The sequence below is a fragment of the Danio rerio genome, chromosome 15 (genome assembly GCF_049306965.1).
Source record: "Danio rerio strain Tuebingen ecotype United States chromosome 15, GRCz12tu, whole genome shotgun sequence".
NCBI lineage: Eukaryota > Metazoa > Chordata > Actinopteri > Cypriniformes > Danionidae > Danio > Danio rerio.
In genome coordinates this window covers 44,309,943-44,326,740 of record NC_133190.1, presented here as the reverse complement: position 1 = coordinate 44,326,740, position 16,798 = coordinate 44,309,943, and the positions used below count along the sequence as shown (strand labels likewise).

Here is a 16,798-nt window from a genome sequence, read left to right as displayed (position 1 = left end):
GTATCTGCCATTCTGTTTGTCTCAGTCATTCAATAAATCTGTCATTATAGCTGTGTCTGATGTTTGGTCTATTAGTTCATCATTCTTTTGCTCGGTTGTTCTAACCTTATATCATCTATATCATTCTGTTTTTCAAGCTATCTGTCAGTTTATCGATCATTTTATCCCTTTATCTGTTGTCCCATCCATCTGTCGTTCTTTTGTTCTGTTGATCTATCTATGGTTCTTATTAATCCTATCAAATGATCCATCTATCATTCTACCTGCAGATCTATTAACCTGTCTACTGTTCCCTCTCTTTGTTGTTTTCCATCCATTCATTTTGTTTGTTCCACTTTTCATCCATCTATCAATGGTTGTCCTGTTCTGTCCTTCTGGAATATTCATATCATCTAAACACACGCATAAAGGATCGTTTTGTATTCATCTGAAGCTCAGCTGAACTGAAGCTCCTGGTGTGAAAATCTCTCATACCTGCTCTAGTTTCCAGTGAAACTCTGCAGGTCTGAAGGAGTCGGTCTGCGTGTAGTCCGTCCTCAGCAGGAACACCAGCCTGCAGTTATGCACATACAGAGAGTAATGGTGTCTGTTCATCTCTGAGAGAAAGAGAGAGAGACGGAGCACAGAGAGGTCAACAGACAGACACAGAATACAATTACCTCTTGACATACCAGATAATATCGTTAAATTAAACCTGAGCGAAAAGAAACGGCGCCGTTTGGTGTGTGTTTATCTATATAGAGATCATGACTGGAAAGATCTCTATTCAACTTAACATGGTTGGAAGTGGAGCTGCAATTGGCTTTTTCAAATTAAATTCTGATCTTAACGGTTTGCTTTAACCCTGCTGAAAAGAGCAGCATCGTTTGCATGTCAGCCGTGCTTTGCGGCTAGTATAGCTGGCTATTATCGCCCCTTTCCGCTGTTGGTACCAAAAAGCGAACCGTACCACTTTTTGGGTACCCTTTCGAAAGGGTACCAAGCACAACATAAGTGTATCAAAGACTGAGCTAGACGTGCAGCTGAACGCTATTGGTTTGCAGAGATGCATCACTCACTCGTACACAAGACAGGAGAATGAAAACAAAGGAAGCGCCATTTTAAATTTACAGCCGAGACATTACACCGTAATAATATATACATATAATAACGAGCCATGGTTGACCCGAGCTCAAACAAACCTTGTCAACATCTTAGGGCCTACTCACAATATGCCATCCATGCCCAGGCCCGTTTCCCGGATCGTTTGAGAAGTGTGAGTGCGCTGAATCGGGCTCAAGCACGGTTCACTTGGCCGGCCCTGGCCCGGTTGGAAGAGGTGTGCCTGAGCGCGGTTCACTTGGGCTTTGGCACGGTACGTTTGTAATGTGAGCGCAAAACGTGCCAAAGCCCGAAACTGAAAGCGAGACGTGACTTTTAAGGGGCTGTTTCATATGGATTTATTAATCATTTTTACTGTTCAGTAAACGCAAACTGCCGTAGCTTATAAAAGACGAGAACTCCTCACAGCACGACAGCTGCGCGCCTTCAGCAGACCTCCTCATTCCTGCAGCACGAGAGCTTTATGATTGTTTATGAGCGTCAAAAGTGGCGGATCTGTTCGGCGAAATATCTGACTGTGTGTCTTCGCATCCCTAAGGACTGTTTGGCGAAATATTTGACTGCATGTCACTGCATAACAAATGACTGAAATGATATAAGTAGAGAAATCTCCACTGTGCTGCTGAGTGAGAGAACGCTCCTCACTAAACAGCGCAGCAGCGATAACGCAAGCGTGCCGAGGCCCATGTGTGGTGTGAGTGTGGGCCGTCGGGGGAGACGGGAGGGGGGACAAGCGTGCTTTGGCCCGGTTCGAGGAAACTGTACCTAGTGTGAGTACGGCCTTAGTCAATAGCCACATCTTGATGAACAGCCATTGTGCCCCGTCGTTGTTCACAAGGCCGTTTAAAGCGTGAGCGGTTTCACTTTCTCTAGAGAGCTCGCTCGATATAGACCTTTTTCTTGGCTGCTGCATGGAGGGCACCATAGCGACCAGCGTCTTCCTCTTGAATGTTTAGAACTTCCGTTTACAGTGTTTACAACCTCTAATTTACACTCTGAAAATGGGTTTCAATAGCGTTTTGAGTGGATTATGGAGTGTTTTTGTGACATAAAACTTTGAAAGGTGTGGGTAAAGCAGTTATAATCTGTCATGTAGTTCAAGCGCAAGAGAAAAACGTTCTCCTAGTTCTTGTGTCTGCCGTCAGAAATACAGTGTGTGTGTTTTCCCGAACTGTCAGCTCAGTGGCTCTTCAATACACACATGCAATACTTCACTGCATCATAGAGAAAACCAGATTACTGGCATGAAACTTAACAGGTATGTCATGCAATTTACAAAAATGACCAATAAAAGTCTGTTACTGATACTCTGATGGCTGATTTGCTGTTCATTCTAATGGCGAGCTGTTTATGTTTCATTTAGTGTGTGGTATTTACCACTATTTGTGTTTTTCTGTCATTTCAAAATGTCACTTTATTTTCACTTTGTCATTTATTAAATCAGTGTGTCAGTGGGACATTACAGGTGACTTTAGCAGTGACGAGGCTTCATTTAAACGGCACAAGATGCATTTGTTTTCCATTCCAATCGATCACATTTTTTAAAAAAATGATCAGTCCAGGAGGTGGCGCTGATTGATAACGGTATTAGTTCAAAGATGATAAAAGCAGATCAAATATATTAAAACTATCGTTTCAAACCGGTCCAAACATAAAATTTTCTTGAGTTGATGATATTAACATGTGCGTGATTATTAAAGTGCTCATTATTAAAGAGTCGATGCCCTTCCAGCCACAACCCAACACTGGGAAATATTTTGTATATTACTAACCTATATATGCATAATCTAAATACAGTAGCTAGGTCCATCACGTTTTTGGGTTTGAATCATTTCCATTGTGTTCTGTGCTATTTGCTTGTGTTATGAGTAGGGCCAGATGGAATCTGTGGACATTTTTTGCTATTCTTGCGCAGAATTTTGTTAATTTTGTTATGCTTTTGGGAGTATCATAACTAAAACCTTAATATATGAACTAAAAGTGATACTTTTTTAACTTTGTATTTAATGTTTACAATGCAAATACAATTAGATCCACTTTATTTGGTAAACAAAGCAAGTCTATATAATAAATCTACTAAAGGACAGAAACATTTACAAACTGTATTCTAAATAAAGTATATGGATATTATCATATTAGTCAATAATAATACTGAAATTAATAAAAAAACTGAATTTTATAAATTTACACACACTTACACACGTAAATAAACAGAATCAATCATGGGCTAAAAATCTGCGGAAATCTGTGGAATTCTGAGCGTGCAGATTTCGTGTGGGCCTACTTATGAGCCACTGGCTCGTCTGCAGTTGAGCGGAGGGTATTACTGGCTCATCAATTAGACCTTATATAGACCTTCCCGGCATTCATACACTGGTCTTTTCAGCAGATTTCATTTCGTTCTCTCACCAGTTTTGTCAGAGTTGCAGAGCAGTGTTTCTTTCTCGGCTCTCTGTCCTGGACTCGGCCCGTGCTTCATCCATGTGGTTATGGTGAACTGGTCGGTTAGATTTTGCGGGACGACCCAGTCTGGGATTTTGGCTGCTTGGTGTCCATCAAATCGGTATGCGAGGTCACTGTCCCGCCCGCTGTCTCTCACGAGAGTCACCGTCCAGTTACATACTCCACCAGTGGCCGGAAGAAGAGCTGTGCTGCCCGATGAAGATCCTGGTGTTTTGCCAGTATAATCAGAGAGTTCAGAGATGAAATGATCAGTTGAAATGCAGGTCAAAGTCGCAGACTTTTAAATTAATAATATCTCTTTCACGTGACTGGTACTACAAACTATCATTCAACTGAAAAACCTTAAAATATACACTGTAAAAAAAGATCTTGCTGCCTTAACCGTTGTGTATTGTTTAAATTAACTTCTCTCTTATTGAGTTGGTGACTATTTTTGCCTCATTGACTTCCATTATATTGACATTTTTTGACTTTTTTTTGATTGCAAAGCCTTGAGAGCAAATAATCGTGCGATATTCGGTCAGAAATGGCATGTAAGTATGACTTAGAAATGAGTGTAATTCCTGCACGACACCAGCCAAGCTTTAGCTCAACACATGAGAGAGGGTTCTGCTGTCATGCGGTAAGTGCGCTTGTATTTTCAGGAAATGTGGCTTTGGACGGCAGGGGGAGGGACGGTGTTTCAGAGATTTTAACAGGCTAGCATTTTGGCGAATTACTTACTGCACCCGACTCAATCACCAGGGTTACAGTTTTGAGTTGTATCAAATTAACTTTTCTATTAGTCTCATCTTGCATTAATCAAACTGACAAAAAACATTGATTTAAACTTGTACTAATTTAAGTTAAAACCTGATTAAAATAATGTAAAGCAACAACAATAATAATTACACTGAGCACACTCCTTCATTTTAAATTTGATATAATGACATTGACAAATTGAATTTATTTAGTAATTCGTTACTTCACTTTAAAATCTGAGTAGACTTGTGGCCTTAAAGTATAAGTTGACTTAAAAAGAAAAGTGAATAAACCTTTTGTAATTTGGAACTTTAGATGACCTATTTTTTTTTTTTTTAGCATTTTAACACAGTTCATTTACATTATACTTTTAAGGCAATAGCTTTAATTCCTTTAAAGCAAAGCAAAATCACTTTTACTGTTTGACAGGCATATGCACACAGGGCTCAACCTGAAAATCTGAAGTGCCCCCCTCGCCCTCTTCAGTTTGCAACAAAACCCCAGACCCCATCCCCTACCCCCAGGGTCTTAAAAAGTCTTAAATGTCAAAAACAAAATTTTAGGCTTTAAAAAGTCTTAAATTTACATGTAGTATTGTAGGTCTTAATTTTTCTTTGGCCATGTATAGCTACATAGTCAGTACTACCAACAATCCATCTAAAAATAACATTTAACAAAAGTAAAATTGATTAACTCCATCTGCTAATACGGGTTAATTATTTTCCTTACAATAACATTTGTTTAAAAGTTCTCCATGTATTTATGCATAAATTATGTATGTTGTGTATAACATTTTGTTTATTATGGTTTTTAAAACTTTTTACTTATATGTGGATGGTATATTTATATAACAAGGATGAATGAATAAATGCATATCATAATATATTATTATAAAAAAACTTGCCTTGCCTATTTACATATAATAATCTACACTACCGGACAAAAATCTTGGCTATCCAAGTTTTAGGAACAACAAATAATAACTTGAATTCTAGTTGATCATTTGGTATCAGAAGTGGCCTATATGAAGGCAACGGCCTCTAGATTATGCCTATTATACCAAAATAAAATATGATGATGCCTTGATTTTTTATTATTTTTTTTAGGACAGTAAGGTCTGACTTTGCTAAGACAAACGTCTTGTCACTTTACAGAAATAATGTCCAGTATAGAATATAAAGTCATGCTGCAGTGGAAAGAGAGTGAATATTGTGTCTGACTCCATCATGAGCTTGGAGGACTGCATCCATACATCACTGCAATGACTTAAATCACTTATTAACAAAGTCATCTAGAATGGCAAAGAAAGCGTTCATGCAGGACTCCCAGAGTCCATCAAGATTTTTTGGATTCATCTTTATTGCCTCCTCCTTCATCTTACCCCAGACGTGCTCGATAATGTTCAAATCTGCTGGCCAATGGTGCACATTGACCTTCTTCGCTTTCAGGAGCTTTGATGTGGAGGCTGAAGTATGAGATGGAGCGCTATCCTGCTGAAGAGTTTGCCCTCTCCTGTGGTTTGTAATGTAGTGAGCAGCACAAATGTCTTGATTCCTCAGGCTGTTGATGTTGCCATCCACTCTGCAGATCTCTCACATGCCCCAAACCAAGATTCCTTCTCCAAACTAGACCAATTTCTGTGAGAATCTTGGCTCCATGCGGGTTCCAAAAAGGTCTCCTGCAGTATTTGTGATGATTGTAATGCAGCTCAACAGATGATTCATGGGAAAATCTGCCTTCTGCCACATTTCCAAATGATGAACTAGAAGTCAAGTTATTATTTGTTGCTCTTACAACTTGGATCAATTACAAGGCTTTTGTCAGGTAGTGTATATACTACACAGAATAGAATCTACAATTAGTCACTTCTAATTCCATTCATTGCTGAGGAAATCTTAATAATTCAGGTCTGCATTTGCTTTGTCGTGTTTCATTACATTTATTACAACATCATTAATTTGACGCATCGTGTGATTCAGTGCATTACATTAGGGAACGCTGGCACACATCTTGTCAAAAGACGTCTTGAAAATCAGTGATGAGCTCCGTATCTTTATTTTAAAACTTGATTTGTAATTTGTCGAGACAATCCCTCTGATATGGATGGATGATGTCTTGGGCTAATTTACACCGATAATGATCCTGCGCCTAGACGCAAACCTATTCTAGGAGGTTTTTGTCTGCCTAGTTTTGCCCTCAGGCACATTTTGTAATTAAAGCGACCCGAGAGAAATGAGGAAACGTGCAACGGAATAAATAGCGCTTCATCATTACCGCAGAGCTTCTGTAAGGATCTCTCCGAGTCGCAGCCGCGTCCAACACCACTCGTCTCCAGCTCCACTGTGGTCCGAATCCAGGACACCGATCCCTCGCACGTCTCCAGGTGCATCTTGGGAAATAAGAGCTTACTGCCTGCTCCTGGCTCATAATCAACAAGCTTCCTCCAGCCTGGAAAGGGAGAAAGGCAGGGAATGTTTTGATGAGTAGCTTAAATATTGAGTTAATGCCACTGAGCTGGAAAATGAAGAGATATTGAGGTCACACTGTTTCTCAGACTTCAGTGCAATTAACAGCTCAATTTTCCCCAGAAATAACATGCATTTAAATGCCCTGCAAAGAGAATTGGACTAGTTTTGTGGAAAGTTAGAAAGTAATGCAATAAAATATTGAGCTACTCCCTAAAAAAATTACTTTTCACATTCTACTGTCATATTTTAACTTTAGCAGCAGTGGTGCAGTGAGGAGTTTGCGTCTAATAATCTACGACAGTTTGCGTTCATTGAACAGTAAGAATGATTAATAAACGCATATGAAACAGTCCCTTAAAAGTCATGTCTTGCTTTCAGTTTCGGGCCAGATGCGCTTTGCACCCACAAAGAAACGAACCGCGCCAAAGCCCAAGTGAACCACCCTTACACTTCTCAAACGATCCGGGAAACGGGCCTGGGAACGGTTCAGATACCTCTAGTTTGGAAAAAGTCAGGAAAATGGGTGTGTTCAGCTCTGTTTAGGTGGAGGAGGGTGGGAAAGAGGGAAGGTGCATACAAATTTGCATAAAATAGGGAGTGACGGTTTGGGCATGCGCTGTTTTTACAGAGGCAAAACAAACACACAGACGCAGGTGAGAAAGACAGTGACCTTTTAAATGGACATCAGTAATCAAATTATTTGTTAAATTATTAAATGGTGAACTTTAACTGCAGTTTGGCTCTTTCATTCAGGAACATTTCATTCATGCCCCTTGTGACAAACGAGATTTTTGATTCAAGGAACTGTTGGAAGTGTGTATTTTTAATGCAATGTTTGATACCGCATCGGATGGGAGGGGACATGTCCCCCCCCCCCCCCCTCCCCCCCGGGATTTACACCCCTGATCTCATCCCAATCCAAATTTACTTCTCAATTTTATTTTCCCCACTTATTGATTATAGCACCTTGACATGCCTTTCTTCTGTACTTTTTGTTTATTTGTTAAAAAAAAAAAGATAAATATAGAGGAGTCCTAAATGGCAAAAGAACATAAAAATGCAATCACTTCTCATATGCGAGGTGTAAGGTCTGTCTTTACATTAACATTTGACTGAAACTGCTATTACACCTCTCATAAATTGAAATAAAAAGGACTGTAAAATGTTCTGTGTAAAAAAATTAACCGAAAACTGCCTAATGTTCTGTTATATCAAAACGTTGAGCAAACTTTTTTTGTTGTGACTAAAATAAATTAGTTTTGAGCAAAAAAAGTTACCAAAAGGCCTGAAATATCAATATGATACATAATAAATTTATATAAACATCTATATGGTATAAAAATGGATCTTGATATAAGGATTAATAAACATTTCAGTTCCAAAAATTTTTTAACAGGGTTTATCATTATATATCATTTTAATTTAACAGGGATTATCATTATATATCAAGTATAAAAAATTCAAATATTATTTTCTATTTTATCTGAAATATAATGAAGTCTGTACTTGCATAAACATACATTTTGTGTGATCTCTCTTATTTTGGCAAATTAATTAATTAATTAATTAATTAATAGTAATAAATACAGAAAAATTTTCAGAATAATCATAACTTTTTACCTAAACTGTACAGTATGCATGATTTGTACTGTTCATCAAGACTACGACAAGGTTTGTTTGAGCCCGGGTCGACCATGGCTCGTTATTATACAGTATGTATATATAATTCCGCTGTAATCTCTCGCTATGTGTGTATTTTCTCTGAAAATAAAATCTCTGTAAAAATCTCTGTAAACCAATAGCGCTTAGTTGCGCGTCTAGCTCCGCCTTTTTTTTGTATTTGTATATGTATTTACCCTTTCGAAAGGGTGGAAAGGCCATAAAAGCGTTCCGAACCATACCGTACCGTACTCAGTGGAAATGGGCCATAAATGGTGGATATTGGTGGGGACACGTACCCTCAGTCCATGCCAATTCTACACCCTTGATAAATAGTCCAAAAACTGAACTACTCATACTGAATGTTTTTGGAAGCCGTTGACTTGTGTTTTATGAACAGTTAAAGCAAATAGAAGAGCTAAACTGAAAGGGAAAATAATCTTTGTTGGCTTTGTTAGCTAGGTAAACTGTAAAAACTGGTCATTTTTGACATTTTTATTCATCCGCCATGTAAAATTCATACTTCTAATCAATAATTAAAGTAGCAGTTTGCATCTCTGCTATTCATTGTTCATGTCTTGAGTGCAAATATGATGTTGATGTCGTGCATGAAAGAGAATAGTATGGTATTTTTGTGTTTTCCATGCCTAATTAATAATATATTTGATTTGTGTTGCCCATGCACAGCTCTTTGCGTGTTTGGCGAGATGTATTTAAATTTTCAGACTGTATTGTGTTTTAATGAATTCTATCGCCAGTGGTTATTTAACATGAAGAGTGGAGAAATTATAACTGTGGACAGTATTAAATGGGATATGTAAACATGTACTCACAAGCAAATATTTGCTCACACACAAACACATGCTTTTAGTTGGAGAATTTGGGAGCTGAAAATGATTATTTTATGCAGTGCGCCTAAAGGTAATAACAAAATGTGTGTGTAGACGGTGCATGTCCACCCCTGCTGAATTATTTAGCCTTGCTTATGAGACACAACGGGGAGCTGTTTACTTCTGTCTCTCCTTCATGCTTTTCTGTCAGATGTGGAAAAAAAATGGCCTTTATTCAAGTTGTCATCATCCAGTGGGCTGGAAAAAAGTGGCCTGGAGCTTCGGCTGAATGTGAGCGTTTGTGTTTGTGTGTCTCCAAACACACCTGAGGGACAACCACATCACCGATGCATCAAAGTGCATTCTGGGAGACCAAATGTTGACTTGTTTTCATCCACTGGGAACATACTAGATGCTGAAAAAGATGTTTGATTTGGAAACCTAACATGTGTGAGGGTTTGATGAAGTCAGCCGGCAAGCAAAGTTGAGTGAGAGAGGCAAAAAATGATCTAAGATTATTCGGCCAATCCTGGATCTTTTTATCTTGATTACTGATCTCTGGCTAATTTCGTTCTTCAAACAAGTTCGTGAATCAGATTAAAATGTCTGGATGAACTGATCTGAGATCGCTGCGTGTGTACAGATCTATCGATCCTTGAAATCATGATCAGCAATGCAACGATTGGCTGACGGCACAGCAGCTTAATGACATCATCAGATTAATATTCAATTATCCATGTGAGCAAAACTGCTTAAAATTCATAGTAAACGGTTTGTTAAATATGATACGCAATAACTTTTCAACATTGTTGTGAGCTGCCGACTTTACATTTTTGTGTGTCAAGTGTATTTAGCAATTTTTTTAGTTTTACATTTAGAGCTAATTTTCTTTATTATGGTAGCCATAGTCGTATTATAGTAGTCGGTTTCTTAATCGGTGTAAAGAATAACTGGATGTTTAATTAATTTTGCATCACAAAAGCATTTTGATATTGGTAAAGGTGTCTGCAACTTTTGTGAAGCATCAAATCACCGACATATTAACTGTCAAAACATGTTCATGACTATATAAATGTATAAAATAGTGCATATATGTATTATTACTATGTAGTAACGTTACTAGTATAGTCGCATATTGTGCATGTCAATTATGATGCACAAATTGTCACCTTAGAATGATAAGGTTCTATCTGACATTTTTGTCAAAATTAAGTTATTGATATATTCTTATTAATTGACAACTTATTTACATTTTGGGCTGTTTTTTTTTTTTTTTTTTTTTTGAAATTGTTTACATTTTAAGACTTTTTCATAAAAAAAAAACCTAAATGTTACACACATAATGTTTGCTATGGAATGCATAAAACTTTGAAGCTCAATTTTTCAAAACCATTCAGAACGCAGATCCTCATTTATTCATTTTCTTGTCAGCTTAGTCCCTTTATTAATCTGGGGTCGCCACAGTGGAATGAACCACCAACTTATCCAGCAAGTTTTTACGCAGCGGATGCCCTTCCAGCCGCAGCCCATCTCTGGGAAACATCCACACATACACACACTCATACCAACCCAATTCACCTGTACCGCATTTCTTTGGACTGTGGGGGAAACCGGAGTACCCGGAGGAAACCCAAGCGAACGCAGGGAGAACATGCAAACTCCACACAGAATCGCCAACAGAGCCGAGGATCGAACCCACGACCCAGCGACCTTCTTGCTGTGAGGTGAACGTGATACCCACTGCGTCGCCCCAGAACGCAGATAGAGCCTAATAATTCCAAGGTGACGAAATAGTACTAAAGCGTTAGTAAGCGTTTGTATCTAAAAAGTTCATGTCAATAAATGTTCTCTTTGAACCACCAGATGACAGTCTTTGTACTTTGTGTACTGTGCAGATTACATAAGTTTTAATAATATATATTTTTTAACTAAAATATATATAGTTAAATTATATTTACTATTTTCCCAAGTATATATAACTACTACTGTAAGAAATCAGCATTTGGAACATACTTTCAGTATTACCTTTGCTTATAATGACCTATAATGATCTAATCCTGTTTATGTCATGAGTCGCTCCCGAGGAGGTTTGAGCTACCAGAACTGTTGCTATGACAACAACTCTCGGATGAGTTTTGAAGAATGAAACGATCCTGGATTGTGTCAAACCGTAGAATCAAAAAAATATCGCAGTTAATCTTTTCTCACAGTTTAGTTGGAAGCTGGGTCTATTCTATGCAAGCTATGATGACTTTCACTTTGACATTTTAGCGTGGATGTATACCTGCCCGGTGAGCCGTCTGACAAAAAAGTGCTCCTTTGAATCAAATCAGCAGGATACCTGACCATAACTGTTTCAGTTTCACTTTAACTCAACATTTAACTCAACTGGGGTATTAGACGCAAATAAGGAGTAAGGACTGGTAAGAGTGTTATGGAACTTAATAACGCATGCCAAATGGAAAGAAAAACAACTTCCGCACTTTACGTTGTGTTTTTGTGTGTATGTGCGCGGTCCTTTACTGACAGCCGCGTGTGTGGATCTTGTTGGAAAATATGGCGAAAAGTCCTACATGACGGTAATAGTTTGATTGCAGTGTTTAGTTCAGTAATGCCACTAATATATGCATACTCCACATGTCTTAATTCCATTTCTGTTTAGTTCAGTTATGACTTTAGTCGTATTTAGGTGATCAGAAATCGCTGTTTGGAGCTTGTATAGGCCTACAGTTCAACATTCATGTTTAACTGAATAAACAGTTAGTAAACTTCAGTACATCTTATTGAACATCATTTATTTTCATCACCAATTATTATAGTAGAAGACTTTCTCAAGCAGTTTGTGATGCATTTTGAAAACAGGAGATGAGCCCCTAGTCTAATGCGCCACCTAGCTTGAGAAACCCATTCTCAAAGACTTATTGTTTGGGTAGCACACATATACTTAATGCTTTCAGCAGAATTCAAATAAGCCATTTTAATCTATAGATTAATCTAGATTTAAAAAATGTATCTATATGCTCACCTAAAAGTGGCTAATAATTTTTACCTTAAATTTTTTTTTTAATGTAAAACTGCATTTATTCTAGCCAAAATAAAACAAATAAGTTTATTAAAATTAATCATTGGTAATGCTGCATTGTTTTTGCAACGTGTTATGAGCTGTTGAACAGCATGTGTGTGTATATTTATTGCAAATAAATTGCAAATTGTGGCATGTTGCAAAACATTTGCATCTTGTGTTTTATTGATGACATCACCAGCGACTAGTCGACATCAACTTAACTTTAATAACATAAGTTAACTTCCAAAAATCTAAAGTTGTTAACCCCCATGTGTAGATAGATAGATAGATAGATAGATAGATAGATAGATAGATAGATAGATAGATAGATAGATAGATAGATAGACACAGACAGGCAAGTCTTTTAAATTTATAGGCAAGAAGTTTTACATTTATATAGTTTAAAAATATATAAATAAAACTTTTTTTAAAAGTCTGTCACGGTCTAGATCTCCACAAGGGGTTCAAAGAGAGCATTTTTAATATGGTCTTTCTAGATTTAAATGCTTACTATTTTAAGGTTTCAGCTTTAGTCTTTCTGATACTGGTCTCTTTCTCTCACAGTTCACCATTACAGAAATGGTGCTCAACGTGTGAATTGAAAAATACAGCATCTAGCTCTCACCACCAGTAACAGTTTACTCTTCAGGCGCGTACTATTTTCTCAACTCAATAGATCAGACACAATAAATCTCAAATATAGATATTTGTGAGAGTTTTGTCTTCGAACTGCTCCTGTGTGTAATAACAGTTACTTGCACATCTCATCTGAAGCCTTTTGTTTTGTTTTTGTGAATTTATTCAACCCCCACCCCCCCCCCCCCCTTTTTTTTTTTTCTTTTTTCCACTGTTGTAGTCATGAAATAAATGAATCATTCATCATATGGAACTGGAATGCGGACATATTCAACAAATACAAATTGGCAAAAAGTAGTAGCATGCTTTGGACAGTTTTCAAGATAACACTAAGCTAATCTGAATGCATCTCAATTCATTTTTCACCTTGCACAGATGGATTGAAAAAAAGTGTCATTTATTTACACTTATGTCAATGCAAAGCAGCTTAATATTATGAAGAAAGTTGAATTGTAATGACACCATGTTTATAAATAGACCCAGTTCAGATTTCATGTCGACTTGTAAGAGTTTCTATTTTCATATTCACAGTTTTGTTTAAGGTTGTTTTCACACTTCAGATGTCTGATCTGAACTAAAATAATCTTAACCCTTCATGTCTCCTTTCACTATGTGTGAATCTACTTTTATGAATGTTTCAAAAGCAACTTCTTCTTTCCTGTGGAACAAACAAAATTCTGTACAATATTGCAAATATTAAATATGCCATTCACACAAATCTGTACATTTTGTCATCATTTATCATGTACTAAAGCAGTATGTTTATTTATTTATTAGTTTTTAAGTATTCTAAAGTGGACAGAAAACTAAACAACACAGGCTCATTGAGAAAACAAGCTTCAGTCTTGCAAAAATGATTTTCAACATACGTTTGACTGCAGTTTCTAGGCAAAATGAACACTAGGGGGCACTATGACATCAACTTTAGTTCCTTTTCACACTAGTGATATTTACAGGGACATGTTATTAACGGATAAATGATTATTCTTGTGCAGCACAACACAATTAATACCACAAACCCTTTAACTGCGTGATTTGTAGTTAAATATGTATACTTCACATATTTAACTATATGTAAATCACATTTCTGCCTGAAGGAATTTATTGGTTATTTTTAAACAGGACCCGTTAACACATCTTCCCTTTTTGCTGCTGGTTATTTTGCCGATAAGTCTGATGTGTGAAAGGGGTTGAAGTCATCTTTGCATATTGCACTTTACTTAAAGGGGTGTTCATAAGACACATTCGGGACATGTGCCTTATGAACACCCCTTTAAGTCAAGTGTTACCCCATATTTTCACATTCATATCCATAAAACCATTTAGGTTATTTTCACACTTTGGTTGTTTGATTTGAACTGGGATTTGGTTCTGGATACCTAAATATGTATTCCTATATCTATTTTCCTGTTTTCCTGTATTAATCGCATTATCCAAACTGTAGTATGTCAATGAGCAAGAGAACTAACCACTGGGAGAACTAGCAAAGACTGTTTTGCACTGTAATTTCTAGAAATTACTTCAAAAAAGGAACTTAATTTTGAACATAATATAATGCCTTTGTTGCTTTTGTTTACTTCTCAGCATGCACAGAATGAAATATGTGTGTGTGTGTGTGTGTGTGTGTGTGTGTGTGCGTGTGCGTGTGCGTGTGCGTGTGCGTGTGCGTGTGTGCATGTGTGCGCTCTTGTGTATGTGAACAGACTGAAGGAGAACACAAGCTCTATTATTGAAGACAATTTCCGCAGAGAGGAGCAGCAATGAGAAATGCATTATTCTGTATTAGGCATATTGTATGATACTGATAACAGTTGACTTTCACAAACTAAGCCAGACTAGAAATAAACCATAGCTTATTGGAGTTTGCATGAACCCTGAATGATCAATGAACCAAACACTAACATCAAACTGATTTGGAATCAGCACTTAAACTTTTAATAAGGAAGTTTTGCATAAATATTTGCAAATGAAAAGACCTCTTTAATATGATTTAGGAAATCGTGGAACATTGACAAGATCAGGCAGAGTCATATTTATATTATTTCATGACATTTTCATGAGTCTGGTCAGTTTTTAAGCAGTGTTGAGGTATAAATTATTTAGAAATACCATTAAATTGTATTAATTCCATCTATTGTATTCAGATTATATGCATTTTGCATCATAAACTTTTGCTTTGTGTGTTGTTCATACATAATTTGGTTTAATCCATAAATAATTTAGAAATTTTAAAACAATAAATTAAATATTTAATTAACACAAAGGGCTCAATTTTAACAATCTAAGCATGTTGTGTATGTGCATGGCTCAAAAGCATTAAGGGTATGTCCATATTTATTTTTGTTATTTTAAGGATGGAAAACTACACTCTAACATGCATTAAACCAATCAGAGTCTCATCTCCCATTCTCTTTGGGAAGGGGGACAAGTGTGCTTTGGCCCGGTTCAAGGCAACTGTACATAGTGTGAGTACGTCCTTAGCCTACAATCCTTACGCAACCTACACGTTTATGTGTTATTTGTCTCTTTTGGTAGTGCCTAATTTTAATGTGAGATTTTAAAAAACAGATCTAAATTTCTATTACGGAACTAGGCGGGTCGGGCAGTGGGTGAAAAAAGGCTGACTATATGGTGAGAGCAATTGGGTGCAGAATAAAACCAGGCCGGAGCGGGACATTTCTGTAACATTTTTTATCCTTTAATTTTTTTTCATATGTGAAGATATTTGTGTATCGCTGCACATCCAGTGTCTATTAAGCAACGTGTAAGCGTTTGGACCTGCATAGGCACATAATAAAGGCTTTAGACCAGCTTTTAGTTGCTCAATGGTTCATTATAGTTCCTCAAATTGGCAACATGCCAACAATGCGTTTTAACACACCTCCTTTCCACACCTCCTTTAACACACCTCCTTTTCAGACCGGAACACCCATGAGTCCCAAGTGGCGCAAATGGATTTGCTTTTCAAATAACGTGGTGCAAAATGTGAAAATTAGGGTTGAGCTGGTCTGAAAATAGCAATAAGTCATGCCAAATACGTCTTGCGCTTTATTGCACTGGGTGTATGATAGGGCCCCAACAGTTCAATTCAGTAATATCATGGTAAAACATATGGTACATTCTATAGTACAATTCTCTTTGTTGGCATAGATGGTTCCATGAAGATCCACGCAAACTTTTCACCCCCAAAAACTTTACTCACTTTATTTTTTTAAATTGTTCTTCTCGCAATATAATGGTTCTTAAATGGTTTTGAATAAGTTTTTAGTGAAAAGTTTTTCATGGCACTTTTATTTTTAAGAGTGTAACAATTTTCATTTATTTAGATATTTTTTTCACTCGTTTAAGAGAGCAGTTGGATGCAATATTGTTTAAGGTGCAAAATATCAAGTTAAGATTCTTTTATTAATTATCATTCATTCATTCATTTTCTTTTTGGCTTAGTCCCTTTATTAATCCAGGGTTGCCACTGCAGAATTAACCGTCAACTTATCCAGCATGTTTTACGCAGCATGTCTTCTAGCTGCAACTAATCACTGGGAAACCAATACACACTCATTCACACACATACACTATGGACACTTTAGGCTATCCAATTCACCTGTACTGCATGTCTTTGGACTGTGGGGGAAACCGGAGCACCCAGATGAAACCCACATAAATGAAGGGAGAACATGCAAACTCCACACAGAAACGCCAACTGACCCGGCTGAGGCTCGAACCAGTGACTTTCTTGCTGTGAGGCGTCAGCACTACCTACTGCGCCACTGCGTCACCTTTATTAATTATTATTATTAAAATAATTTGATTCAAGTTCAAAAAGACCTCAGAAATCA

General features: G+C 37.2%; 2 protein-coding genes across 2 annotated transcripts in view; one reads left to right on the top strand and one right to left on the bottom strand.

Annotated features, from left to right (window-relative positions):
• LOC101884422 (uncharacterized) overlaps positions 1–16,798 on the top strand; it is a 119,313-nt gene that overhangs the window by 43,417 nt on the left and 59,098 nt on the right. The gene's annotated exons all lie outside the window — the stretch shown is intronic.
• The window catches only part of clstn2b (calsyntenin 2b), a 111,649-nt gene that overhangs the window by 43,332 nt on the left and 51,519 nt on the right, over positions 1–16,798 (bottom strand). Inside the window, exons 6-8 of the mRNA XM_693062.10 lie at positions 6,580–6,753; positions 3,511–3,768; positions 475–596 (exon numbers count right to left, since the gene is read on the bottom strand). Of these exons, the coding sequence (XP_698154.5) occupies positions 475–596; positions 3,511–3,768; positions 6,580–6,753 (554 nt within the window). The remainder of the gene's footprint in view (positions 1–474; positions 597–3,510; positions 3,769–6,579; positions 6,754–16,798) is intronic.